We start from the raw sequence: 27,680 nt of genomic DNA, 5'->3' as shown, positions 1-27,680 counted from the left end.
ACAGAGCCACATGCATTAAGTTCACTCCCTCCCTTTTCCCTAATGTTTCTATATGCTACTTGCTTTCACTTGAGATCTGTTGTGACTGGACTGTGCCCAAGCTATCCCCTTCCATTCGGGGGGCATTAAGGTTCTGTGGTAGAAACTGTAACCCGACTGGCTTCAACAGTCACTTGTGTTCTTAATGAATGTATCGTTAGGAAATCGTTGACAAGGGTTAAAAAATTAGATCTGGCTTATTCTGACAAGACTGAAACAAGTATATTAAGAGGAAACATGCAGACATTGTCCTTAGTGGCTATGAAGAAGGAAAATATTTGCTTAGCTGGTTTTGGGGGTATTTTTTGACATAAATTGTGTCAAATGCATACTATGTAGCGATAAGTTACGGTAAACACAATAAAAAAGGCTAAATGTTTTCTTAATTAATTTTCTTAAGAGACCTTTGGGTGTAATATAAGACACAATGAGTAACTTGCACCATGTGGAGCTTCACTTCTTGTAATTACTACAGGTCTGTACATCTAGCATGCGGAGTAAACATGTATAACTGCATCCTAAGCATCTCGGTAAAAAAGAGGACAGATTTTTTGCTTCTGTTTGGCCCCTTGTCATGGAAGTGTCTTACAGCATCAACAGAGCAGCAGCATGAAAGATAATGTCAGCACCTTTTCCTTATAGAAAGATTAAATTCAACCCCACATCCTTGCGGGGGGGGGGGGGGACGACACCCAAAATTTTTGTTTGTTTTGCCTTGAGTGCATTATAGGGGTAATATTGAAGTATGTGTGAAAAACATACTAATATCAAGCATAGATTGAGGAACAAAATGTAACCCTTCACATAAAGTATTCATTCTGGGTCTTTTGAGGGCAGTGAGTTTCTTATCAAGGTCTAGTTCCTAAAAAGATTGTTTTCTGGACAACTGATGGGCTGTCCTTACTGTCAGACAGTCTTAAATGCTTCTTGTGAACCGTGATTGCAGAGGGTGAAGTTATCTCTTGGGTAAGTGCAAGTTCAAGTGGGCTTTGAATAACTGGACAAAGACCCTTAAATGAACTCTCTATTTACAGAGGAGCCAGTGCAGACAGTGCTCATGATGCCTCCAGTTGCACAGTAACTGGGTTGCTGGGATTTGTGCTTCTCCCTGCCCCCCGCCTTCTGAAGGTGCAGGGGTTGCTGCTACCACCTCTATTTGAGTTGTCAGGAAACAGTGAGGAGTCCCCCAACATTTTTAAGGCTGCAAACTGGAAAAAAAGTCAGCATCACAATCACAGACTCTGAGAACAGAGATGAATGTTGTAGTGAAGACCAGTCCTTAGAGCTCTTTTCTGACAGCTGTTGCCTTAGAACTTCAGCATGTTCAATTTTAGCCACCTGCTTTTTTATGAGATGCTACACATATAGGATATATGTGGGCTGGGCTCCGTTTGGGTGACTATATATAATCAGTGATACTTAAATGTCTCTTTCATCATTGGCTATAACTTCTTCACAAAAAGTGAAATCATACTAAAGTTAAAATTTATTATGTCTCTCTTATGTGACTCAGATCCTTTTGGATAGGATTGATTCCTTTAATGTATGGAATTATAAAAAGCATATGAATTCTCATTCCTCAATACACAATTACCACCCTATCCCCCAATTACTTGTTAATCATTTTTATTCAAAGTCTTAAAGATGGTCATATAATTTAAATGTCTGGGATGAGTTCTAACGTTCAAGTACCTTGACTTATTTGAAATACTGTTAGGAAAGAATTATTATGAAATAGCCAATTTAGAGTTGACGTCCTTAGTAGCAGCATTGATGTTTTGCTGGTGGCAGGAAGGTGGCATTTTAGGAGCAGTGTGTAGAAAATGCCATAAACTTTGTGATGCCATAAGTTTATGCATAAGAAAATGCCATAAGACAGGTGTTGGAGTAACTTCTGGTGTTTGTGTGGTTGTTTTTTTCGTTCTGGATTTTAGTGCTCAATCCATTTGCAAGACAACTGAATAGTGATATCCATTCAAGAGAGGTTTAAATGCTGAATGGATTTAAATGGATGAGAGGATGAGAGTGGGGATGGCAATCAAATCAAAGTCTTTAAAGAGATTAGATTAATTTAGGACCAGAGTCTTTTGGTTATCTATTATTCCTTTATATATAAAGAAAAAAGGTTAATACTACAAAGGTTATTACTTTCATGTGGGTTTGGTTGTAACAATGTTATTTCAATTTAATGAATGCAGAAGAGTCCAATAGACTCATGCATCCTGCTATCTTTTTTATTTATTTATTTATTTATTTTATTTTATTTAAAAATGAGTGGGCTTTGCATCAAAAGAAGTTTCTGGGACCTGCTTCTTTTCTGTTCTATTTTCATTGAACAAAATTCTGGTTCCTTGATTATTATTTTTTTTTAATCATTATTTTAGTTTTTTTAAGAAAGCTCTTTCTTTAGGATTTCCCATGATTCCAGAAAACACTGACTGATTACCAAATGATTCAAACACTAACTCATCATTCAGCTCATTCCATTCTGCTGGTTTAGAACCTGTCCATCATTCATACTGCGGCAGAGCTGTGTACTGTATCCAGAAGTATACACATTCCTTTGGGTTCTCTACTGCTTAGTAAAAGTTGCTTAATTCCATTCTCATGATAACAATTTGTAAATGTGACAAAGTAAATATTGCGGGAAGTAAAAGAAGGTAAAAAAAATAGAAACCCAAAAAGCAGTACAGTTATTTCAGACTACTCTGTAACACACGTTTCTTGAGCCTCAGAAAGAATAAACTCAGTTCTGCAGAAAGGGTTTATAGCTGCAAAATTGTGCTCTCTAAACAAATCTAAGTGCAACGTAAAAAAGGGAAAGAGAAGGAGATGCTTCTCTGAGGAGAATGAGAGAACAGCATAGCCAACATGATGTGATCAGAAGGAAATGCTGCACAAATTTGGGGGCATTCTTGCCCACCCACTTTTCCCTCCTTTACTATAAACCCAGCATTCATTTTTAGTATCCACTGTTGCTAGGGGACACTATAATGGATATTGTCTCGCAAGTAACTTAAAATCTATCTTCACAGCCCAGATGAGTGTTAGAGGAGTGATTGCTGATGAGTGGGCAGTTGACATAATCTCCTACTACTTTTTCACACCAGAGACTGCACTCATTGACTTGAAAAACATTTTAGGCTCCTTAAAATTCCTTCCTGGTTCTCTCAATCTGAAGCAAGCTGTTTGAATAAAGTAAACTATGTCCACAGTATCAACATATTTTTGTAAATGGTCCTAATCCTAATTTATTGCTTCTAAAATTGTTTCATGTTACTGTAGCTGGCTGTGTTTCTAATGTTGTAGACTGAAGTTATTTTCTTTGAAGATTCGTGTGGGTCTTGCTTCTGTCTAGGGTACTCCAAGAACAGTTGTTTGGATGGAGTTCCCCTGCTCCTGCCCCACCACTTAGTAAAAGATAGTAGTAAATGTCTGCTCTAAGGGAGCACAAAACCATGCTGTGAGCAATCTTCACCTGAGCCCAGGAGTGCAGACAGGCCCTGTAGTCACCTGCAGTTTCTGGCGTGGCTCTCTTCTGTCCTGATGTCAGGAGAAATGCAAGCTGCAAAGGCAGGCGCAGCAACATAATCTAAAGTTACCCTGTGTAGTGTCTAAATATTTGTTTATATGTAGCATGGACTCCCTCCCTGATGTTTTCCAGTTCCTGGAGGTCTAAGTGCAGTTAGGCCCATAGGCTCACCGCCACCTTTATTCTGTTTTTTTTCAGCAGGAATAGCAGACATACCAACCATCCTATTCCTAGACAGACCGTTGTGTTTCTTCACCTGTTATGCAGCTTTTCTTTTTTTCTTCCTCCCCTTGTCCTCTTCCTTGGCTCTTTCCCTCCCAACTACATGCTGTGGTCGTTTCATTATGTGTATCACCGACATGTTAACAACGTTGCTCACATGAAATTGTAGTTAAGACAGTATTACCAGCAAATATTGTCAGTCAGACAAATCAGTAACGGTCCTGTCTTGCACTTGATGCTGCTCCATTAGGATAAAGTAGAAGTGAAATGTAATGCAATTTACATTAATCTGTTCTCATCACATCATCAGGTTATCTGAGAGGATGCATGTGCATGAGAAACTGCAAAAAGGGAGATTACTTATTATAAAAAAAAGGTTAAATGGTCATGTGGGAGTATCCTAGGGCTTTTATAAGGTAAAATAAATAGATCTTTTCCTTTTCTGACAGTAACATGAGAAGAGGGAGACCAGTAAACTAGCAACAATTATGAAGAAGTACCGTTTCATATTGGCCTTTGATTCATATGCTGTGGTTGGATTAAAAATAGGTTTGCATAATTTTCTGAGCTTTAATTTATAACTAAGTAAACTCGAAGTGAGAGAAAACTCTACGCTCTTCAGGTGAAAACTGATCTCCTGCTAGGGTTGGGAGCACATTTTCTACCTCATGCAGTGTTATACGGCTGCTCGGTTACATTATAGGGATTTTTCGCTCTGTTCAAATAGCAATTACTGGCCTGTCCTGAAGCAGGATATTGGACTTCATGACAAATGGTCTGTCCTGAACTGGTAAACCTTGTGTGCTAGTGTAGCAGCCAAGAGACCATATGTTATTGTATCGCTGAACTAAAGAAATAAAGGTGTTTTAATTTAAATAAACATAGATAGAGCACAAATCCCCTTGAGGTAGGCAGGAGTGAGGGAAGAGGGGAAACTTGACCAGGCGTGTAATGATGCTGTATTATCAGAGGGTGCTTGAGGGGAAAGGGTGCTGCCTGCATTGCCCTGGGTGCATCCTCAAACAGTGAAAATGCCCCTTAGGAATTTTGTTGTTGTTTTCCAAAAATATGCTTTTGAATATTATTAGGAAATTGCTTAGCCAGTAGTTTTCACATCGTTGACTGGAGCCATCGCTACATTCTAGGATATAAGGGATATGCATAAAGAAAAAATTACCATTTGGGATACTAGAATAAATATTTAAAGTGCTGCTTGAAAAAACATGGTAGAAACATGATTATGGATTCACAGAAGCTGGAACAGAAACGTTGACCAATGCGAACAGTGTGACTAGAGGTAGAAATTTTATAGTGGAGTGGGTTAGAAAGAATGCTTTACAACCTTGGATGTTGATGTGAAATCTGAGCTCCAGTAATGTTTTTGGTTTTGTACAAAATATTGATCTGTACAGTAGGAACATGTGATTTCTTAAGATTTCTGTAATTCCCAAGATAAAATATACTAGACTTTATAGAGAAGTACTGGGAAATAATTTAGTAAGGCATTTCATTCTCCAAAACATGAAGAGTGTAGTACTATATGGTGTAGGTTACTTACTGAGCTGGTGTGCTGTCTGTAACCAGTGGGCTGCCTCTCTATGAAGGGGAATGTGCTCTGGAGAATACAGTGTCCCGTGCAGCAGGACCCTGAATTCTGATTCCCATTTCTACATGGTGTTGTACTGTAAGTACATAATAATAATAAATTGCATGGGTATTCCTTGGCAGAAGGGAGGGTGGGAAACAAATAGGAGTACTAGTGGGCAGCACAATGAGTACTCCTATTACTGGTTTTGTTACATACGTTATTTTTTCAATTCATAACTTGTGCAGGGTACTAAAGAAACAAACATGCAGTGAGTAGCAGAAAGCAGACAGATTGGTGGTGAAACAGTAGAAGAAAATTTTTCACATAAATGTTACCCATCTTCTAGTCCTTGAGAAATAACCTTTCCAAGTGACTCCTAATTCCGGGGATTTTTTTTTTTTTTACTAACTGTATTTTATATGGCTACAGGAGAATCTGTAGTCAAATAGGAAAAAAGTAAGTGTAACATAACCCTGAGCGATGGAAACCCTTGGAGACTTACTCCATGTGGAACTTCTTCCTTAAGATGAAGGCCAAGGTAAGTAAACGGGCTGGGGCATCGTTTGCAAGCTGATTCGTATGTGTTAGTACGTCTTTCCAAGCTCTCCAGTTGTCCAGAGTTCATCTTTGACTTTGACACATAGTAATGTTGGTATGAAGTTTCATATATTTTTTTTTTGTTGTTTTGTGTCTCTGTTCTACTCATAATGTGCCATTTTTAGACCAAACTTCATCTTTATTTAAAGAGAGCTAAACATTTTTCTTGTCCTGACTGGCATTGGTAATACCTGACACTTTTTGATATAAAGATGATAAGTATAGGTAGATTCTGAAAAATTTAGCAATTGGACTTTTAAAAGGAGGAGTTTGGGAAACAATCTTCATTCTTACCTCCACTTTTGATCTATGGGGTTATAATGTCTCTTTCTATAAGATTTCTATTCAAGTGCTTGAAATAATCTATCAGTAGAAGTTAACACCAGAATAAGTTAGTTCGCAGCACAGGCTGTCTGGGATTGAACACTGTGGTCGCTATATTCCTGTATTACAGTGTTGCTGTCTGGATATGGAATTATTTTCTTTTAGGATCTTAAGTACATTTACCAATGTCTCCTCTAGTTTACAATTTCTCATTCTTGTGGAAAAGTTAAAGTTCCTTCCTCCCCACAACGCAGAAGTTACTTTCAGAGACTACAGGATATTCACATGCTGAAGGTGGAGATACTGGTGCACCTAGATACTAGTCATGATGATTTATTTCCTAGAGGTGTTTCTGTGGCAATTTACTAGCCATCAGGGAAGGGATATGTTTCCAGCAGTACTCAGTTTTATCAACTGACACTGAGGTAAACTTTTGATATAAATGAGAGTTTTGGGGTGAGGGTGAAAAGATACATTTCTTTGAGTTTCTTGATTTTGCATGCAGTGCTCTGACTCTAGTTCACCAAGTAACAAAAGCCACTATGCAACATGTACATGTCTCAGCTTCATGTGATATCTCAGCTTTTCAGCGGATCCACAGCAGAAGAAAATAGGTTTTCTGGTAGACTGGACAATGGTCATGCAACAGTTAATTTCTCCAAATCAAACAACCAGTGCATCCTTTTCTTTTAATGAAAAGTGTTCAAATGTTTGAAGCATAGAATTTGGGGGTTTGAACTCTGTCATGGTTTTCCCTTTCACTTGCAGTGTTGTAAACATACATTTATGATCAAAGTGGCTTACAGTGAATGAAGGGGAAGAAAATTGAAATCTAAAGATAAGCTTTTTTTTCATATGTCCTAAATAACAAGGTAGAAATATAGAGTTATGCAGTTGCGTTAGAAGCCTCAGGCGGTTACTAATCAGTATGAGGAAAGATTAAATAGAAATTACCATGGCAACCATCTAACATTTGTGAATGAATCTCTGTTTCCATAAGGCAGTTCCTAACGTACAGTACTACATATTCTAAAATAGATGTATTCAAAGTAGGTTGGCGCAGAAACTACAATCCATATTTGGTGAACGGCAGTTAGAAATGTTCTCTGTTTATACCTTGAGTATCTTTATTTCATGGAAAATGTAGACATGGCATGATACTGGGGAGTTTTACACTCACTTGCTCTATTGGCTGGAAGTGATGTCTATTGCTAGAAGTGATACTTGTGTATAATTAAACATCATTTTCTGAGTACAAAAAATGGACCTTATCAGTTATTTATTTGGATTATATCTGGGTATGCTGTTTCTTTCCAGTGACTGTTAAAACACTGTGTGTAGGATCAGGAGATACAGGTAATACTATGGAAATCTATTTCATGTCAAATCTTTGCTGTACCGTCTTTTCTCTGTTTTTACATTAAAACATCAAGCATGACAGAAAACGTAGAACGTAACTCTTTTTCTCAGTTGTTGGGTAATCTGTAATGATATCTGTAGAGTTTCCTCTTGGAGTGGAAGGCACTGCCAAATCCTCCTGAAGAGGATGAATGCCAGGGGAGAACTGCCCATGCTGCGCGAGCCTCAGGAGCTGAGGTCAAATGACCCTGGGTAATTTTTTTTCAGAAATTCCTATTGGAAAGACAAAATCCAGACTCAGTATTTTAAATATTTAAAACTTAATATTGGGTAGTTTTTGAAAAACAGTTTTCTTCCAATATCCTGACTTTACTGTCATTCAGAGTAGCCCCAGTCAAATATTTCTGATAACGTTGAGCAGAATAATTTTTATTGATAGTTTACCCTGCATGGATTATTTGCTGGTGCTGTCACAGGGTCACCGTTTCAGCCAAAGTGCCCTCTCTCTTCTCTTCCTTCAGGAAATTTGCTTTCTATATCATTTGAGGTTTTTTCTCTGCTGCCTGGCTGACAAGTGGAGTTACTAATAGCTAACTTTTACTGATGTGCACTGCTAGTGGTCTGTAATTTCAGGAACCTTCTGTCTGCTGGGCTGAATGGAGAACTGGAGCGAATGGGCCAATCTTTCCCAGTATGAGGTTCATATAAATATTGTTGTCTGGCAACAAATACAGAACAGTATGATGTAAATTAATGCATTGGAAAAGCAGAATAATTTATTAAACAGCTGTTCTGAAGCTTGCAAGCTTGGGTGATAGGTAATTGTACTACCTGGCCTGGCCATATCTGAGGGAAAAGAAATAATACCAAAAGTAAGATTTCCTCTTAATGTAAACTGAAAAATAGTGCACAACTACCTGCAGTTTCATTATTATCAATTATTTAATTTTTGTGTCATTTTTATCTCACATGATCTGTCTCTGTACCTTGGTCTTTGAGGAAAAGACTTTGATGAAAACATACTTTACTTTCAGTGAGAGGGGTAGTACTGGTAATAGAAAAGAAAGTTCTCCACCTATTAAATGACTGATACAGTGTGCTCTTCTTTTTACAACTGTATTGCTACATCTGCAGGAGTGTACTTTGCCTGAAATCCACTTATTTCTCTCATGTAGCATGTCACTCGCCTCGTCTGGCTTCTTCCTCCTTCAGGCCCTCTCATCTTCCCCCTGCCCTTTGTCATAAGCTTTGCATTCCCCTTGTCCCACCATGTGTTTTTACTGGAGTCTGTACGGCGTGTTACAACCAGGCTGGTTAAACAGACTGGGTCTGCCGTTAGATACTGGGGGTTCAAGGGCCTCTGTCGTGCTCTGGTGTTCCCCCTTCACTCGGGTAAATGTGAATCTGCCCCTCAGAGCAACATCGGATGGCTGGGCTGCTTAGAGGAGGCCTCAAGTGAGAGTGACAAGCTTGGAAAAAAACATCTTCAAGCTAAACATTTGGCCTGACTTTCCTCTATATGTAAATGCAGTGTTTATTTCACAGAAAGCGATATGATTACTTACAGATATAATTTGAACAGAATCTAAGAGGTGAAGGCTGTGTAGATTGTTGCCAATACCCTTACAGTTTTTTCTAAACAAACACACGGTTAAGTCAAATGATGGAAAACAAAAAATACCGTTCCATAGGAAAGTTAAATATTTCAATAGCAAAAATGAAAATTATTTCACGTGGAGGTGGAATAGGGAGAGGAAATTTTCCTTTAGAATGATGGTGTTGTAATTTTGCTTAGAAAAAATCAGAATTATGGTTTGGTGGTGACAGGTTTAGTAATTTCCAATGTTTCCAAAAATAGAAGCTGTCCAAATATAAACTATCTAAGTTCTAGTCAATAACAGTTTGTCTGAGGAACTGCTGGGGAATCTTGAATGCTTTTGGTCTGCAGCTGAGGTAGGTGTTCTGCTGTGTTATGCCAGCACCAGGAAAACCTTGGAAGTCCGTGTGCTTTTAAACAAATTGGAAGAGAAATATTACAGCATCCCACAGGACACAGTGGAAAAAAATAATAAAGAAAGGCAGGAGTTGTTATCAACTTTTTCTTCATTTAAAAAAAAGAAAAAAAATTGAAACAGGTTCTTATCAAAGGAGAAAGGAAAAATGTATTTCACCTTTCACAACCTGTTTTAATGGGTGTGCTAGATTTTTGTCTAGCATGCATTTATATACAGTTAGAAAGGTCCAATGTCACTGATATGACAAAGTGTTTTACCCTGTGGGTTTCTGCTTCTTACATTCATTGATGTATTTGTGGAATTCGGAAGGCAGAGAGAAGCCACAAAAAGGTCACAAAACTGCAAGCCAAGGTAAACAGCCTGTCAGAATATGTTTAGCAAATGACAGTGTAAACCCCAGGAAAAATATAGAAGGGGGAGGAAAACCTGTTCCCTTGGAAAAGACATTTCCTGGCTGGAAAGGCATTGAAGTTTAGAGTCACTTACATTGCTTCCTTGCTCTCTTCCAACACATTCTTTGTTCCGGTTAATTCAATTTATGGTCCTAGGCACCTAGGCCATAGGGAAGAGTCATACATGTTCTGACACAGGTATAATGGAAGGCATTGTGGGCTTCATGACTAAAGACAAAAGCATCTTTCATCCCAGGAAAGATTGGACTACTTCTTTGTCATAAATTTTACTTTGTAATATTTGAATAATGTATTGAACATAGATTTAGTAGCAGAGCATTTCTTCAGTCATTGTCAAAAAGGGTTGTGTTTTCTGCTTTGTATGTTCCACAGAAAAGAAGGATTCATTGTTTGGTACAACATGCATTTTAACATTTTTACTCCATTGCAGATGGAAAATAGCTTCTCAGTTCTTGGTTATTTGTCATAGTTATCTTGCATTGCAAGTACAGGCTTCTCTTGATGGGGAAATAATTTTGAATGGCTATGCTGTTGTCCCTGCTGCTCTTTAGCCCTGTGATGTGAAGCTGCAGAATGATGTAGCACAATCTCGTAAATGTTAAAACATCTGAACCACTTTTTGTTACTTTTCACAATAAGTTCAGACTTTAGTCCAGATGTGCAATGCAAGGAATTTTAATTGCACAGAAGATTATTTTGGCAGGCTCTCACAGCACATTCAGGCTAGATGGCAGGAATAAAGTTACTGGCTAAAAATGTCTTTATGTCCAGGAAACAGGTGAGGGACGTGAGGGACTTTTTTCTGTTGATCTAGACAGGACTTCTAAAGATTCCCCTTGCTGATGGTGAAATGTCTGTATTATGCAGGGAGCTCCACCTACATCTGTGTTCAGCAGTAAGAAAAAAATACTCTATCTTCCATATTTTCTTATAAAAACAGACATTTTTGTCTACAGCACCAGAATTGTTTGTTCAGCATAGAAGAACACAAATCCTTTGTTGGTCCTGAGGGAGACATTGCAGAAAGGGAGTAATCATTATAAACCATGACGTATGTACTGTACCATGTTGCCATGAGAAAGTTATATTTGATTGGATTATAAAATAGGTTTTAGTTAAATCCCTTAAATAATGATATTGATAATTCTTCACCCTGCAGTGCAGTACTAGTGAGTGCTATATAATGGTTAGAGTGTTTCCAGATTTGTTACTTGGAAACAAGTGGATTTCTGATCAGAATGATGTTAGAGTAGGAGAAAGGTGGTTGAGAAACCTCTCCAGTTAACACCGATAACACACAGGTAATCAGAATGATTCCTGATTTTCAAATAACAGCTTGTTTACAAATACCATATACAAAGATCAAGGAGAAAAGAACTGAATATAGAAGAAACACCCCAACAAACAGAACTGTCTGTATCTGTCGTGTGTATCCAAAAGCTGAATTTTATTTGGGTTTTTCAGAATACTTATTTCCCTCTATTTTACCTCTCAACAGATGGAATTAATTAGCATTTATTTTAAGGGTCTATGATTTACACTGTGGAATTTGAGTTTCTCTTTTATTTCAGGGATACCAGGAGACCAAAGGGTGCAATAGAAAGTACTCTGCAAGTTATGTAGAAACAGTAACACCCGTATTATGCCTGATCCCCCAGACCTCTTAAGCCTAAGTCAATAAATGTAATGATTAACTTACTCGCTTTTTACAAGTCAGAGAAGTAGATCATTATTTCATGTTCTTAACTAAAAAAATATAAAGGTTACTTTGAGAAACTTCATAAGCTGATCTTAAAATAATAATTAGTGCTTAAAATGATTTTGATGTGATGAGCCCTGAAACCTTAGTACAATTAATGTACACATGCCCTTTGTAATAAGGTCTATACCTGATCATAAAGTAAAAACACTGATGGATCAGTTAAAGGAATTAGTGTTGGGGGGGGGAGGGAAGATGGTGATAAAGTAATTAGTATCACAAGTTCAACAAAGATCTAAAACTATGGTACATGGCAGTAATAGATTTTGAACACAGTTTAATGAGCATATTCATTGCATTCATCTTTAATTAAGTGGAAAAAATACTGGTCCTTTAAGTGGAGATAATAAACGTGCAAGTCAGTCTTGCACAAACACGCAACACGAGAATTTATTGCCTGCTGTCTTAACTAGGGAACTGGGAATCATTATAAAGATTAGCTTTACTGAAAAAAAAATCCAGAAAAAGCTTCAGTAGAAAATGTTTATTAGGTAATGATTTTCACCTTAAATACTGCTTGGGATATTTGGTAGAGTATGTGTGCATGTTTTTTAAAATATGAGTATTTGCTGTCGTCAGAGGTAGGACTGTTTGTACCCTTGAAAAGGATTCAACGTTATTTACCAATTTAGATTTACATGAGGTGTATTTAGTGTATGGCTACACATAGAAGAGAACATAAAAAAATCAGAAACCTTGAAGCTTTCTCAGAGGTGTGTTACACTTGTGGCTAGAATACAAGCTGTGGTTTCAAAGTAAAACAATGCCTGGGAAAGCCGTGGGGGTGAACGCTCGCGCCTCCACAGCCCACCCGGCTGTGCTGCTGCAGGGGCTTGGGGGGTTCAAGCTGCAACAGGGGAAATCCCGCTGAAACCCCTGGTGTTTATGCTGTCGGTGGGCAGCTGGGGAACTGGCTTGAAACAGGTTAAAGCACTGAAACCAGCCTTACCTTCTAGAGCAGTGGCTTTCCGTGTTTTTGTGATTTGGGAAACATTTCCAGTGGAAGTGAGGACCGTTGTGTGGTGTATGGAAGCTAATTGAAGATAATTGACTGGCATTTCTTACCGAGCCTTCACAGGTCCCCAGGGATACCCAGACCACAGTTTAAAAGAAATGTGAAACTAAATCAACCTTGTTTCACTCTCTCAAAGCTCCCAACCCACATCTCTCTAGTCAGTATTCCCAAAATACCAGGTTCTTTCTGACATGTCTTTGCTCAACAAATGTCTCATTGGGATATGCATAAACTCAAAAACGTGCTTCCAAGTGTCCCTGGGCCACTTTAACCTTCAGGAGCTTATTTACCACTGGTATTACAAGAGGGGAAGCCTTCTGTACCACCAAGACCCTGAGCTTTCACCGGTGACACGCAGCATACCGTAGCTGGTGATGTCGCAGTACAAATTACTGCGCCACGCTCAGGCAATTTTAGTGGTTTTTTCTCTGACTTTGTTCTGCCCTATCCGATATGTTGTAATTGCTTTCCATAAAAGGAGCAAACAAAACCATACTCATGGGTCTTTTAAGAATGCTAACTCCACTTCTATTTTTTTTTTTTAACCTCACTGCATGATTTTATTACGTATTTAAGCCAGTAGCAACTTGGAAGCTAAGTTTAAAATAGCTGACTTTGGTAGCATGCTTTTAGCATTACAAAAAAAAAAGAAAAAATTGTAAACTGCAGAGACAGTTTATGGATTAAAGTAAGAAGTTTATATAAATTTTATCAGTAAATAAACATTTGATTTTTCTTTTCTGCTCAGGTACGACTTTGTAGAAATTGAAGAGCCTAGTGATGGCACTGTTTTAGGGCGCTGGTGTGGTTCCAGTAGTGTGCCAAGCAGACAAATCTCCAAAGGAAACCAGATCAGAATAAGATTTGTGTCTGATGAATATTTTCCTTCTGAACCTGGATTCTGCATCCATTATACACTTCTTATGCCAGTAAGTAACATGTTTCAGATTGGAACATTTCAGGAAAACAAAGTCTTTGAAGTGGTAGCTCAAAAGAATCTTTTAATAGCTTAGGATTAATTACTGTTTATTTCTTAATAATAATAATAATGAGCAATCTGCCTTCCAGAATTGTACATTTTGTTTCTGTTTTTTTAACTAACTGAGTGTTCTTGTGGTTCTTCTTGGATGGCTTTGGACTGGGAAGTTGTGGGTTCAGTTGTTTGTGTGGAAACTTCAATAAAATGTTTGCATTCCTGATACAGTACTATGAAAAAATTTTTTTCTGGCTTTGGGAAGAAAAATCAGTGTAAGAATCGGCTGTGTAAATGTTGAAAGAGCATTGGGAAGTTGCAAAAAAATTGAAGAAATTAATGTTTTTATTAGTCAGCTGACATACAGAGACAAGTGATTATACCTAGTTCAAAACCAGAAAAGTTATTATGCTTCTGGGTTGTTTTATTGTAGTGACAAAGCATACAATGCATAATACTCATTTTCCACTGTATTTTCCCTGGAAGCTGTACTTTAGACTTCTCTTGAATGTGACTTAATGCTTGCAAATTGCAGGTATTAAACAATAGACATTGTCTAAAATGTAACTGTTTTCATTGTCAACAGATTTCTTTTACCTTTTTTCACTAAGTGAAAGATCTGTGATAGCAAAACAATGTTTATAGATTTTATTTTATTTTTTTAAGGACAAGATAATGTTCTGAAACATTAGAGTGGAGCAGAACATGGATTGACTTGTTTTAGAATAGGTATTCCATATTTAAAGAGAGTAAGGAGCATTTTTGTGAAAATTCCTCATAATTCACTTTGTGAATCTCCAAAGTAGACTTGTGGTCTGTGGTATTTGGTTGGTGGAAAATATCTGCAAGCTCAATAAAAAATTGATCAAAAGAATCCATTTTGTAACCCCACCGACATGCGCTTCACTGGAGACGCGTTCGGCTTGCTCATTGCTTTTGCCATTTTTGCCTTCTCTCCCCATCCGCACAACTTCGGTTACTGTGAAGAAGCCAAGAACAATTTCACACATCTTTTCAACATCACATGATCTTCTGCTTAACATATTTAGCATGCTGATGGCGATGTCAGCGTAATAGTGTGTGTGTCTGTACATATATATATGTACATTCTGTTGTTTTCCTGTAAGTATTTTTAAATATTTAGGCCTAACTAAGAACTCTTCCTGAAGTGAATAAATGTTTGATCTGCATCTATGACTCTTACGAGTTAGACCCTTTTGGTAGTAGAATAGTATGACTCGATAATGATGAATCTTGAAATTAAATAAAATGTCAGTCAGTCTCCAAAACAACTTGAAATATGGCCAGGTTTAAACTTTTATACACTCAAGGGCAGAATGTAATAAGTATGTTTACTTTTAGAAAATGGTAAAAGAAAATCCCTATTTGCATGCCGATGCCAAATTTCATTGTTGCAGCTCTAGTATTACATCCTACCTGCTACCTATCGTACTTATGCATGATCCAGTTTCTTTGGAATGGATTAAACAAAGGCACCTAAAAAACCAAGAGTGTATGTATAATTATCTTTATGCCATGTGGTACAAATGGACTGAGTTTATTCCTTGACATTTGATGGGGGAGATGGTTACAATATAAATTATCAACACTTGCAAAACAATTCTTTAATCCTTGATATTTTTACATCACTTATTCAACAGACAAAACCAGAGCTGACATCTTAGGATGCATTTTTAGTTCCCCATTTTTCTCCACTAAGATCGTATAGCATAAGAAGTAAACATACAAATTGTTTTAGAAACCAAGCATGTTCTCTCGCACATATGTAACAGGCAAAGCAGATGCCTTTATGTCATTAAGAATTCAGAACTAGCCTCAGAATGTGCAGTATAACAACTGCTTATTGGTTTTGTGAGTATTAATTTCCAAATGTCTGTTTGAAAGGGCTGTGATCTTTTTCATCAAAAATTACCTTTGAATAAGCCATGCAAAATACAATTTCAGACTGCAAGTTGTAAATGAAATCTATATTGCTGGGTATCAGGATTAGACCTGCTTCTTCTATCTAAAGCAGTTGAAAACTGATGCCAAAAAAATGTGTTTTTCTTTAAAACTATGTGATCACATCCAACATTTCAAAAGAAACAAATTTACAGCTCCCCAGCCTCCACAACAAAAAGATGTCAGCTATGGAAAATAGCATAAATTTTAAATAATTCTTGCAAAAATATGATTGATTCACTTAGTGATTCACTTCAATGAATTGGTCCTAAACAGTTAAATATTTTTTTTCCTCATTTTTTTGACAAGAGGGGGAGGGGGAGATGGCTGGTATACTAGCAATGAGAGATTGTCTGGGGAGAAATGAAGCAAAACTGAAATAAAACAGTGCAAGATTGTTTCTGTATTTGGAGGCCACACACAGAGAGCGCCACCGGACACATTTTCAGGTCTTTTAAAGAGCAAGAGAAATGGCTTTGTCTAAATCTGCTTTAATTTATCGTGTATATATATAAAATTTACTTTGTATATGAGATTTCAAACCAACCTTTCACATGATGAATAAGTATGGGGAGAATGGCTATTGATCTGATTACTTTATTTCTAAGATTTAGTCACTCGAAAGGATTCACAGCAGTTCCAATGTCAATAGATGCCACATTATTTTCTAGAAAGGTTTATCATGGGATTATGAGGCACCTCATAAAAGCAGCACATGTACTGTGTAAAAGCAGAGTGCTCCCCAAGAAAAAACATGAAGCTTTTCTTCAGATTGTAGCCAATTACAGTTTAATAATTTGAATTTCTTCCATTTTAAATTGCGTACCCTGGGTGCATCTAGTACTTTTTATAATTCTGCTGTAACTCAACTTCCCTTTCCTCTGTTCTGTAGTTGCAAGTTAATTTTGCCTGGAATACTGTAAAGTGGAAGGAAGTGATGAAAAAGCTTATTCATACTAAGAAATGTAGTTTGTCTTATTTCAAAATTATTATGCTAATTTCAGCCCAGATTTCTTGGTCACTCTTTTCATGCTCTGCCCTGTCACTTAGTCTGTGCTTACTGGTGAGCTGCTTTTATTTGCTAGGGGCTGCTTAGCGGTTGTTCTGCATTTTGACGGTTCAGCTATGCATTTATTAAATGTCATGGGGTTTGGCAGCACTATACCACTGAAATCCTCCTAGAACTTTATGGCAAAACCCATCCATATTTCATTTCTTTCCACGGCCTTCTTACCTGCCCCCGGTTACAGCTCTAATCCACATAATAGCCCCATGCAACTGAGGGAAACATTATAAACTCTATTAATACATATTTGGGCATCAGTCTTCCTAGTGACTTGTTTAGTTTAAACTATGTCAGTTACAAGTTTGGCAGAGAAAACTTGATGTAATAAAGTCCATTGTTACTTGGGGAGTGGGTGAATGGGATACTTGATGCCTGAGGTGCCATTAAGGAATGCATGACTGATTGCCAAAGTAGTTATTAATTATTCAGGGCACTCAGAACAAAGCAGCTCCAGTTAAAGTTGAAGCTGGGGGTGACTGTATTCCCCTTCTTTTTTTGGCATATGGTAGCATGTCCTTTGTCGCCAAAGATCTTTGCAAAGAGCAGACTTAACCCTCTTCTATGCAAGTGAAGATGAAGAGGAAAATCCAAGTTTAAAGACTGACCCAGCTTCAAAGGGACTTGGCAGGTGGTCTGTAAATTCGGTGCGGTACCTGTGTGGCTACCTGGACTTCAGTCATAGAGAGGTGGGGTTTTTTCCTTTTGATGCAGAGATGCTGTTAGTAGTTCTCTTGCTCTTAATGGTAATGAAGATTAAATTTGATACAGATAATCTGTTTAGAGCTGTCTAATAATTGTTCCTTTATTGCATCCAAATTGACTGAGCTTTGCTCTTTTAGACTTAGCTTTTTGACTTAGCTTTGCTCTGTTTGTGGAACCTTGTAAACTGAGCTTGTTTAATGAAAAAGACAAATAAAATCTAAAGAGTGCATACTAATAGAACAGAAAAAGGAAAGCTCTTACCTAGCACTCCATTCCTTTCAAAAATCCGCAGATATCACAGGTATCAGGTGTGTGTCTTACATGTCAGTACCATAGCTCGAGGAGGGCTTATCTTTGGCTGCAATAACTGGAGGTCAATCCAGAAACAACATAAAGGACATTATTGATCTCCTAAACAAAGGCTTTTCTACAGTCTTGAATTATTCAAAAGATTTTTGGAAATTACACGATTTCAGGGTTGTTTAAGCCAAGGTGGTATGAAGCAGCAGGAGAGTGTGTATCAATGTTACGTAGCGCTTTGCAATGCTCCATGGAGTGAAAAAGGGCTGTGAAAATCCTTCATATGGTGGGAAGGACTCTTCAACAAAATCTTTGTGTTCAGAGTTTTCACTGATGAGGTGTAGTGAAACCTAAGCCCAGATAAATCAACAAACTCTTGAAGATGTTCCAGCATGCAGATTCAATCATTCAATTTCTTTGTGTGTGGCAAAAATTCATTGTAAATCAGAGAGGTTTGGGGGCTAATTCTTTCCCTGGAGATTTCTTTTTGCATTAAATTTGTTTGAGAGCTAAAGACAAATTTCTTTGACATTTCTTAAATGAAATGTTAAAGATCACCACAGAGTACATAGATAAGAAGGACATGCTTCAGATTAATGAAAAGACTACAAAAAGTACAAAACTGAGGGTGGCTGTTATCCATGGGACTACAATGAGAGGGAGGAAAAAACCACCCTAGCAAGCAGAGAGAACATCTGAAGGGTACTTTCTAATCAAATCATAACATCTTGTTTTCCCATGACAATATTTCATTCTGTCACATGGACATTTAAAAAAAAATAAAATTTTGTGTATGGGAAGCAAAGGGTTAGAAATTAATCTAGCAGAACTGTTATAGCAAAACTGTGGGGCAGCACACATGTCTGTGACAGTGTGTCCTTGACCTGCACAACCTGAGATGTCAGTGTGGATTTTCTGACACTCAAAAAGGAAGAGAGACATTGTGAACCTACTTGGTTGTCATTTAGCTCTTAAAAGGAATGACTATGCGTATATGACAGCAAGTTTTTTACTCTGAAGGACTACGTTCCTTTCTGTCTGGCTAAAATGCGAATGTAGTTTCTCATGTAGTATATATAAATTATTTTGTATTTTTCTGTGATGCTAGTTTTACAGTGGCTCAGGCTGAAAAGAATCAGAAATCATTTCACTGGTTATTTGTAGGACAAAGTAAGGACAAAGTAATTTTGTTTTCTTGGACAAACATTTTATTTTATTTTTTTTTAAGATTTGTTGTATACTTAAAGAAGATATAATTTTTTTGATTTTGGAAGTTTATTGTATATCCCACCCAGTTTCAGTGTGGCAAAAAGTATAAAAAAATCAGCTGATATTGTTTCTAAATAAGTAACAATAATTTCAAAATTAAATACGATTATGTTACCACACCTCAAATGTCATGCTTTGCTTTTTTTTTATTAAAGAAATCAGTATAAATTTTTCCTGAAAGCTTCAGGAGTGTTCAATAAGTAACATAACTGATTCTGGTTATGAAGTGCAGGAGCGGGCTGCAAACTAGGACCATGCGCAGCAATCAGTTAGCTGAGGGGAATTTGCTCGAGCTTGTCTAGACAACAATTAACATGATGAGGCATGTTTGCAGAGCACAGGGGAGTGGGAGAGGGATGGCACCAAGGAAAGATAACACCTTGTTGTTAATTGCTGGCAGTTAACCACCAATCAGGGATTGCCTAGTATGCAAGGCTTAGCTTCAAGAACCAATCTGTTTAAAACGCGCAGCTTCTGAAAGTCTATAAAACCTCGTGCTTCTGTACAATAAATTGACATTTGCTTGCATCACGCTGCGTCCTGTCTCTTCATTCGCCGCAATGAAGCATTCATATAAGTCTTAAAATTGTATTTTTGAAAGACAGTATTGAGGGGGAAATCAAAACAAGTGAGGTGGAGAAGAGCCGGTGAAAAGTGCTATCTTTTTAGTTTTCAAAATAGCATTATGTGCAAGTTAAATCCCTCTGGCAACCTGTTTCATGCAGAAATTATTGCCATAAACAGGAGATGGGGTACTGCAACTGTCAAGAAGAAGCAGGCTTTTTGCTCCTTTCCCAAATTATGTCTTTGGTCACGTATGAGCCGTCTCCTCCCACTTGAAAGCAGACAGAAGGATGATTCTGTGCAATGTTTTACTTCTTTAAATGCCCTAAAAAGTGAAAAAGTTCAGAAAACATATCCAGAAGGTGTTTCAAATACATGAGACCATATTTTTTTCTTTAATTTCTTTAAGTTTCTAAAGGTTTTACTAAGTTTTCATTTAGTAATAAATGTTTATACTGTCAGGGATTCTTTTATTATTTGTAAACTTTATTAGTGCGTCTCATAGCATCTCCATTGGAAGTTTGTATATGCATATTTGTTTAATTTGAAAATGAGTGTTGCTTTCACGTGGTCTATCATTTACTTTATTGTATTGCTCTGCAACAAATCTTGCATGTATGTTTTAATGTTGTGTGCTCAGTTTTTTCAAAAAGTCTACGACAGAAGTTAAACATAGAAACAAGAGTAGTTTTTTTTTTCTTGTCTTGAACAATTTCAAAAGTCTGGAATATCATGACTCTGGGAGTGGTCTGGCTGGTGTATGTGGTATCTTAAATAAGATTATTTCTGTTTGTGAACAATCTGAAAGAACAATATTTTTCCAACTAATGAGAAAGCAAAACATATATATATATATATATATATATACACATGCGTACAAATCCAGGAAAGACAGTAATGTGGAAAATCCATATTAAAGATGCAAGGAAGAGAATACATGCTACATGGGGAAGATGGGCTGGGGTGAATTACCACCCTTGTGGATTACCACGTCAGTGACCTTTGGTGTTGTTTTTGTCATTCAGCTTGATTTAATAGGCATTGATGTTGACACCTGCTAATAATCAGGGAACACGTCATTAAGGAAAATAACTTTCAGCCATATGATATTTTAATACTGTGGTCCTGAGCATATTCTGGGAGTCTCCATAAGAACGTATCCCTTATATTAAAGTACAGTTGAATATTGAAACTCAAGATTTAAAAATAGGTATATGTCATTTACTGCATTCTGACATCAGAGTTTGAAGGACATTTCAGATTGTTTTTTTTTGTTTAATGAAATGGACCATTATACTAACGGATAAAGTTTTTTTCAAGTAGTATTTGAGTCTTTCGGTTGGGTTTTTTTGCATTAAGTTCCCTCAGGAAGGACTGAATTATGTCAGAGCAAATACACAGAAGAAATTAACAGAAGAATAATACTGCCACTCTAGCAACTATAAATATTAGCCTGAAATATATTATTCTCTACTGGTACCAACTTTCCTTTAACTGATCTTCAAAAGGATTCTCTTTTCTCAAAATCTCAGTTCTAAAACAGTTCTTTACAAACCAATGAGGATTAGATCAAGCTGGTTAGTCTTTATCAGTCAGTAGGAATGCATTAAAGCACTTAATATGTGTTATGTATACTGGCACGGGAATTTGAAAATTTATTACTCAGCAGAGTTAGCAGCAATGACGAGTTTCTAAGCCTTTCCAGTTGCCTTCCCTGTTTCCCATATATCGACCTGCCTTGAATCAAACCAAAGGTTGTCTAGCCCAGGAGCGTGCAACCAGGGGTGGACATAAAGGGGTGGCAGGGAGCAGTAGGAGGAGGGCAAGCAGATGAGATTCTTCACCCCTCCAGTACTCCCCCACCGACCAGCTATTTTCTGCAGAAGAGAGGGATTCCCTGAGCCTGTGTACTTTGTCTATTTAGTAATCTGTAACAGATGTTCCTTGCAAATAATTGTCTGTGTACCTCTTGAAACCGGGTAAACTTCTTGCCTTCACAATGTCCTTTGCTAAAATCAGATTGCATGGACACCTCATAGAAAAGAAACTTCAAACAGCTCTTTTACTTGAGAGGGATATGTACATATATTAAAAACGTGTCACTCTTAAACTGTAAACTTACTGATCCTGCATAGTGGGAGTTGTTGGATGCTACCTCAACATAAATATACCACATTGATGTCCAAATGTTCCTTTAGTCTTTTACAATAATTCTGTAGTCATGGTTCCAATTTATTTGTTCAATCTGTTTGATCATTTCTATTCTAGAGAGTGCAGTGTATCAATTAATTATGTGTGGGTTTGTGTATGTTTGGTTTTACTCATTTAAACCTTTCCTAAATGTTATCTAAGTTACTTCTCACTTAATATGTTTGGTTAAAAAAAAAAACAAACCACCTCCCAACCCCCCAAAAAAACAAATACAAAACCCCAAACCAAAACAAAAAACGTAGGCAAAAACCCCCACCACCTTTCTGTTCTCCTAGGTCCCTTTAGTTCTGCTGGGCTTTGGTTTTGGTTTGGTTTGGGGTTTGATTGGTGTTTGTTTGTTTTGGGGGTTTGGTGGTTTTTGCTTTTGTGTTTTTTTTTTTTTTTTGGCTACCTATATTTTTTATGTTTTAAGTATTACGTAATTGTCTAGTTGACTATCCCTTTTCCAATTTCCAGGATCAACATGTTATTCACAGCTTTTTGAGAAAGCACGCTGATGGCTTCTCTACAAATTCCAAAGCACAGTGACTCTGTCCCATTCTCAAAGTAATCCCCTGTGTAACTGGCACAGTCCTAGATTTTTTGTGCTTTCAAATACTGAGGCGTTGTGTCTGACATGCTAGTGGAAAAAAGGTAAGCAAATGTACATTTGATACTAGGTTTCAGGCAGCACCGTAATTTTCAGTGATGCTATTGTCGCTGCATTCATGTTGTGTCCCTATCCATTATTAGTCTGTCAGTCATGGTGCAGTCCTATCCATTGCCTTACTCCAACAAAACAGGCAGGAACTAGTTAGTGGTGTGTCCTCCGCTAATTTTTCATACCATAATACTGGTAGGAAGAGATAAAACAGGGATGAAAGGAAAGAATTTGGGACATAACAGAGTTACTCAGTGTGACTTCTCTACTTTTTTCCATATGGTCCAGATCTGAAAGGCTCTTAAAAACAGCAGAATTGTGTGGGGAAAAAATGCAATCATGGGTGCAGCTCTAGACATTTGAGATCAATGAGATGACTGACTGCACAGTCTAACTCCACAGTCTGGTAGAAGCACCTCTTTAAACTCAGGAAAAAAATTCTTGACGGAGTAATAACAATATATAGTAGCTTCAGGGTAAGAGTTTGCTTGTGGAAAGATTAATGTGGGGTATTGGTAGTGGTGTTCAGAGAAATCCTTTTGTTTCTAAAGAGGGATAGATAATAAGCACTATGGGAATACCAAAATTTGCACCTGTCTTGTCTTTGCAGTACCTGGCCTCTGGTGTTACAGATGGGGATTATGAGCTGTCATTTGTTAGCTGCTCATAAGTACTCAAAACTTTTTTAAATTACGATGATGAAAGGTTTGGCTGAAGGAGCCAGGATTTTTGTTGAAAACATTTCGGGGTTTTTTTCCTTGGGAAAGTCTAGATAATCACAAAGCTGTTGCATCTGTTCTTTCAATTATTTCTGACTAGGGTGGTGGAGAAGGAATTCAGGAGGACTGCTTCCACGTTCGCTTCTGGTACCTGCTGTATGCTGTTGAAGAGCTGTAATTGTTTAAAAAACAAAGTTAAATAAACTAAACCTTGCATGTGAAAATGGAGGGCAATTTGTTTGGCAAAAGACATTTCCAAAGACTGGAAGCTCAGGCTGCTTGAGGAGTCATTTCATTCTACTTTTGAGCTGGGCAATAAATCATAGGAAGAAAAATAATAAGAATCATTTATGAGGAGAAAAAAAAAATGCTGGGCTTCAAATTGAAGGGAATGATTTAGTGCATGAAAAGACCAGGTTCAAAGGGACTTGGAAAGTGGAGGTGTGAAAACAGATGGCACAGCCTTTGGAAGAAATTTTGCATGTAATCCTACAGACGTTGTGAAGTTGGTCTTTCTGAATAACCTTCCCTTTCAGCTGCAAAAGGATTCCTTGGGTGAACTCCATAATAACTCTACCCTGACACCACATACCACAGTTCTCGGGTCTCATCTGAGTCGGTCTGTTAGGTGGTTAGGGGAATTTCAGTGCAGGGGTGTAGACAGCAAAAGCAATGTGATGCTTTATTCTCCAGTATGTAGCCCTGGAGTCTTTTGATAGCACGTAGATAAGAGTTTCTTAGTAGACATCTCTTTTTCTAAATGTTGTCCTAACAGTGTGACAAATACCCTTTAAGCAGCATGACTGTCTTTAACAAGACAGATGCTGTGCTAAGGTAATTTTGTTGGAAATCAATATCATCATGGTTTTATTAATAGTTGGCGTAGCCAATACAATTTCTTAAATTTGAATTCTCAAATGTTTTATTTTCAGTATTTTACTTACTGTGCCTGCATGTGAATGTAAAAAGGTTACTATTTTTGAAACTTCAAAACATCTAAATTCTAAAATGGTTTTGTAGACAAGTTTTACTAAACTCTGTGCAACTGACCTTGAACTTACCTGCTGGCTGACGTGACCAAAATGATCGGGTAGCCAAGGAGAGTAAGATAACTGAGTTGAGCCACATTATCAAAGTCACTCGGTCATCATCTGTATTTCTTGGGGGAAAGGGCCAAATGCCAAATCATAGCAGGATAATTAGCCACATACATGTAGGCTTTTAATATGTAAGCTGTTAATAGGGTTGCCCTCGCTTATCTTCTGAAAATCACTCTGATCTTCTGAACTCTTTTGATTTGTGTGTGCGTATTTGTCTTCGGGCTTTTCAATGTGAGGTGTTCTGGGTAGTCAAAAGTTAATAATAAAATACTTCCCATTCTTGAGTCATCTGTGTAATGCCTTTTTGGCTTCAAATTCTTGTCTTTTGGTCAAACTAAATCCTGTCATTGATCCCTTCTTGTTTGCGCTCTGTCAATATATATAACTTTAAATACTGTGTTTACTTTTTTAAATTGCCTTTCTGCTTAAAAAAGTCATAGGCACCTTTCATGTAGAGAAAAACCCTTGCGATTAGGTGCCTAAAATAGCAGTACATCTTTTGACGCAACATAAATGTAGAATTAAGGTTCATATGAGTGCTTTGAAGCTGCTAGTATAAAATACTTCCGAGGACAGCACAGCTTTTCACCAAAAAAACCAAATAAAATAAATCAAAGATAGATAGTCAAGTCAACAGCACAAAGACAAATGAAAAATTGGCAGAGGGTTTTTCAATTATGTACCCAATAATCATTAAGAATAAAAAATTGAGTTACTTTTACAGCTAGGTATTTAGATGGATGAAAGGCAATATAAAATTTGGAAGCAATTTACAACTTCGCTAACACATTATATCTAAAAATATTGGAATTTATGGACAAACCTGCACATCTTTGACGTGATAGAGGTGATCGGTGTGACTGCCCAATATTTTGCAGATGTGAGACACAAGTGAATCTGAACCTTGTGCAAAGCCCTCTGCACAGAGGCAAAGCACAAGGGCAGGTCTTTGGGCAACTGTTAACCCCACAGCAGCCTTGTGCTGTGCCATAGTAAGCCCAGCTGTTCTGATGATGTACTGCAGAGCAGCACTATATTCCTAATTAATTTAAGGCCTAAGAATACCTTTGAGGTGATGTCCTGACAGAAGAGCAAAGTAAAATCAGCTGTTACTTTTGCATGCTCCTAGAAGGTATCTCCATGTAGGATTTATTTAAACATACTTTCTTAGAATTAAGACTAAACAGAAGAAGAAAAATTAACAACTAATATTTGTATGTAACAGTGCTAGTAAATAGGAGGATTTGCAGACTTTCATTTAGATAATAAGTATATTTACCGGGACTGTTGTGATCATTTTCTGAGGCTGTGGTTGCTGTCCATTGTTTTAAGTAGGCACCCGTTACATTTAGTCATGTATTGCCTCCTTTTCTATGAACTGTGTATCTCTTACTAGTGCGTCTAATATATTTTTAAAACTGCGTTGGGAAGGTGTTTCATTAAATTGGAAAATAGACTTGCCATACTGTTAAAGAAGGAAAAAAAAATCGTAACATTTCCATTATAAGGTTTGATATTTCATTTTCTAAAAATGCTAACAGATTATAGCAGAATTTGGAGAATCAATAAATTAAAAGCTGCCCAATGTGAACAGAAATGACTTTTCTCTGCAGTCTGTTTAAAAAGTTAATGACAATTTAAAGAACAATTTTGTGAGCTTAAAGAGCATCATTAAGCAAGCCATCCAAAGTTATACTTCACAAAGCTAGTGCTATACAAAAATGCCAGTGGATAATTTATAGATAGGAGCTTGCCTAAATTTTGTGGTTAATACTTGGAAGAGTGGCAAGATACTAAGGTGATGTCATCGTAAAAATCCGAAACCAGAGGAAAATAATTTCAACCACACAGTTTTAAGAAAAAAAGTTACTTTCCATTCTTAATTTTCCTTTAAATATAATTCCCTAATAAAGTAGGCAATTATGCATGCTTACAAAAGACTTCACACTGTCCTCTCTTTTTAATTAAATACTTGCAAAAAGTAATCTCCTGATCCAGCAGTTAGAGAATCCCCAAAGAGAACCAGGAAGAAACACATCTTGCACTGGGCACAGCAGGCGAACTGCTCCATGTGGATATTTCATATACATTTTTTATGTCATGTACAGTGTTCTGCCTCCGGTGACAGTCTGCCACAGCCGTGGCTTCCCTGCAGGAAGGCACTTGGACCTTCCACTGGTATTTTCTGCTGCAGGACAAGGGTGCAAGCTCTTCTTTTCTTTTTTGTCCTGTATTGAGGTTTACAGGAGATAGAGAAAAGAAGTCAGGTTACCTGAGGGGGGGTAACTGGCAGTAGATATAGTGCCAAATTGTCGTGGTTGGATTATTCTGTTTACAAATGGTATTACTGTGTGGTTTTGTCAGGAGAATAATTGTATTTCAAAGTTATTCTAACTGCATCAACTTTGATTTATTATTGCATGCAATTTTAGTGTTCATTATTTCTACTCCTATAATGATAAGCACACTATTGAAATTGCAATAGTAGATAATCTTATACTTTCTGATGTATAGGCTTTTGAAATCTTCAGGCGTTTTGATTCTAGTTCTTTTTTGGTCATACAGGTAATGTCACTGGTGACAGATTTTTAGACAAGCAGTTTCCATTGCCTTCAACAGGAAATATTAGGTATTGGAGTCTGAAAAACAATAACCACATCATCAAAATGAAGTGTAAATAGTTTATTATTTTTTAAAAATATATTGATAAATTAATTAGCAAATAATTGCTTCTCTATATGCATTTGTTACGCTAAGAATACTGTTCTGCCCGTTGAGATCGTATTTCACAGTTGCTACCTATTCCTGTAATTTCCTAGTTGTGAATTATATATACACATGGACCAGTTTCAGCAATGAAGTAAAGATTGCCTGGAAGAATTTAACTTTGATGGTAATTGGGTTAAAAGCAGTATTGATGTTATCATTCTGAGATCATAATCAGTGTTATCTCAAAAAATTGGTTTAATTTTCTGTGGGAGAAGTGGAATAGTGGGAGAGAAAAAGAAAAGGTGTCAGAATTTTAGTTACTTATTAAAACATCCTAGTTTCTCAGAATTCTCTTACAACATGTAATACTTCCTAAGGTAACCCATATCTAATACCAATATATCATTTGAGGAGAGACTCTAACCTTAATTGTCAAATAGCAAAATGTCCTCTTCTGACTTTTTGACTGGAATATAAACTTACAAAGGGAATTTTTACTCATCTAAATTCAGTCCAATTATATTAAGTTTATGGTGACATACCTGAAACAGTTTGTCTCCCCTCCCATTCCACAAGTGCTCACACATCCCAGTTTGTTCATT

The 27,680-nt window shown here is 37.1% G+C and overlaps 1 protein-coding gene across 1 annotated transcript in view; it reads left to right on the top strand.

Annotated features, from left to right (window-relative positions):
- Nucleotides 1-27,680, top strand: part of PDGFC (platelet derived growth factor C) — a 136,153-nt gene that overhangs the window by 83,743 nt on the left and 24,730 nt on the right. Inside the window, exon 3 of the mRNA XM_080385330.1 lies at nucleotides 13,612-13,792. Coding sequence (XP_080241456.1) covers nucleotides 13,612-13,792 — 181 coding nt within the window. The remainder of the gene's footprint in view (nucleotides 1-13,611; nucleotides 13,793-27,680) is intronic.

The sequence above is a fragment of the Falco punctatus genome (assembly GCF_963210335.1).
Source record: "Falco punctatus genome assembly, chromosome: 1".
Taxonomy (NCBI): Eukaryota; Metazoa; Chordata; class Aves; order Falconiformes; family Falconidae; genus Falco; species Falco punctatus.
The sequence above is the reverse complement of the archived record's forward strand: the minus strand, read 5'-3'. Positions and strand labels throughout refer to the sequence as shown.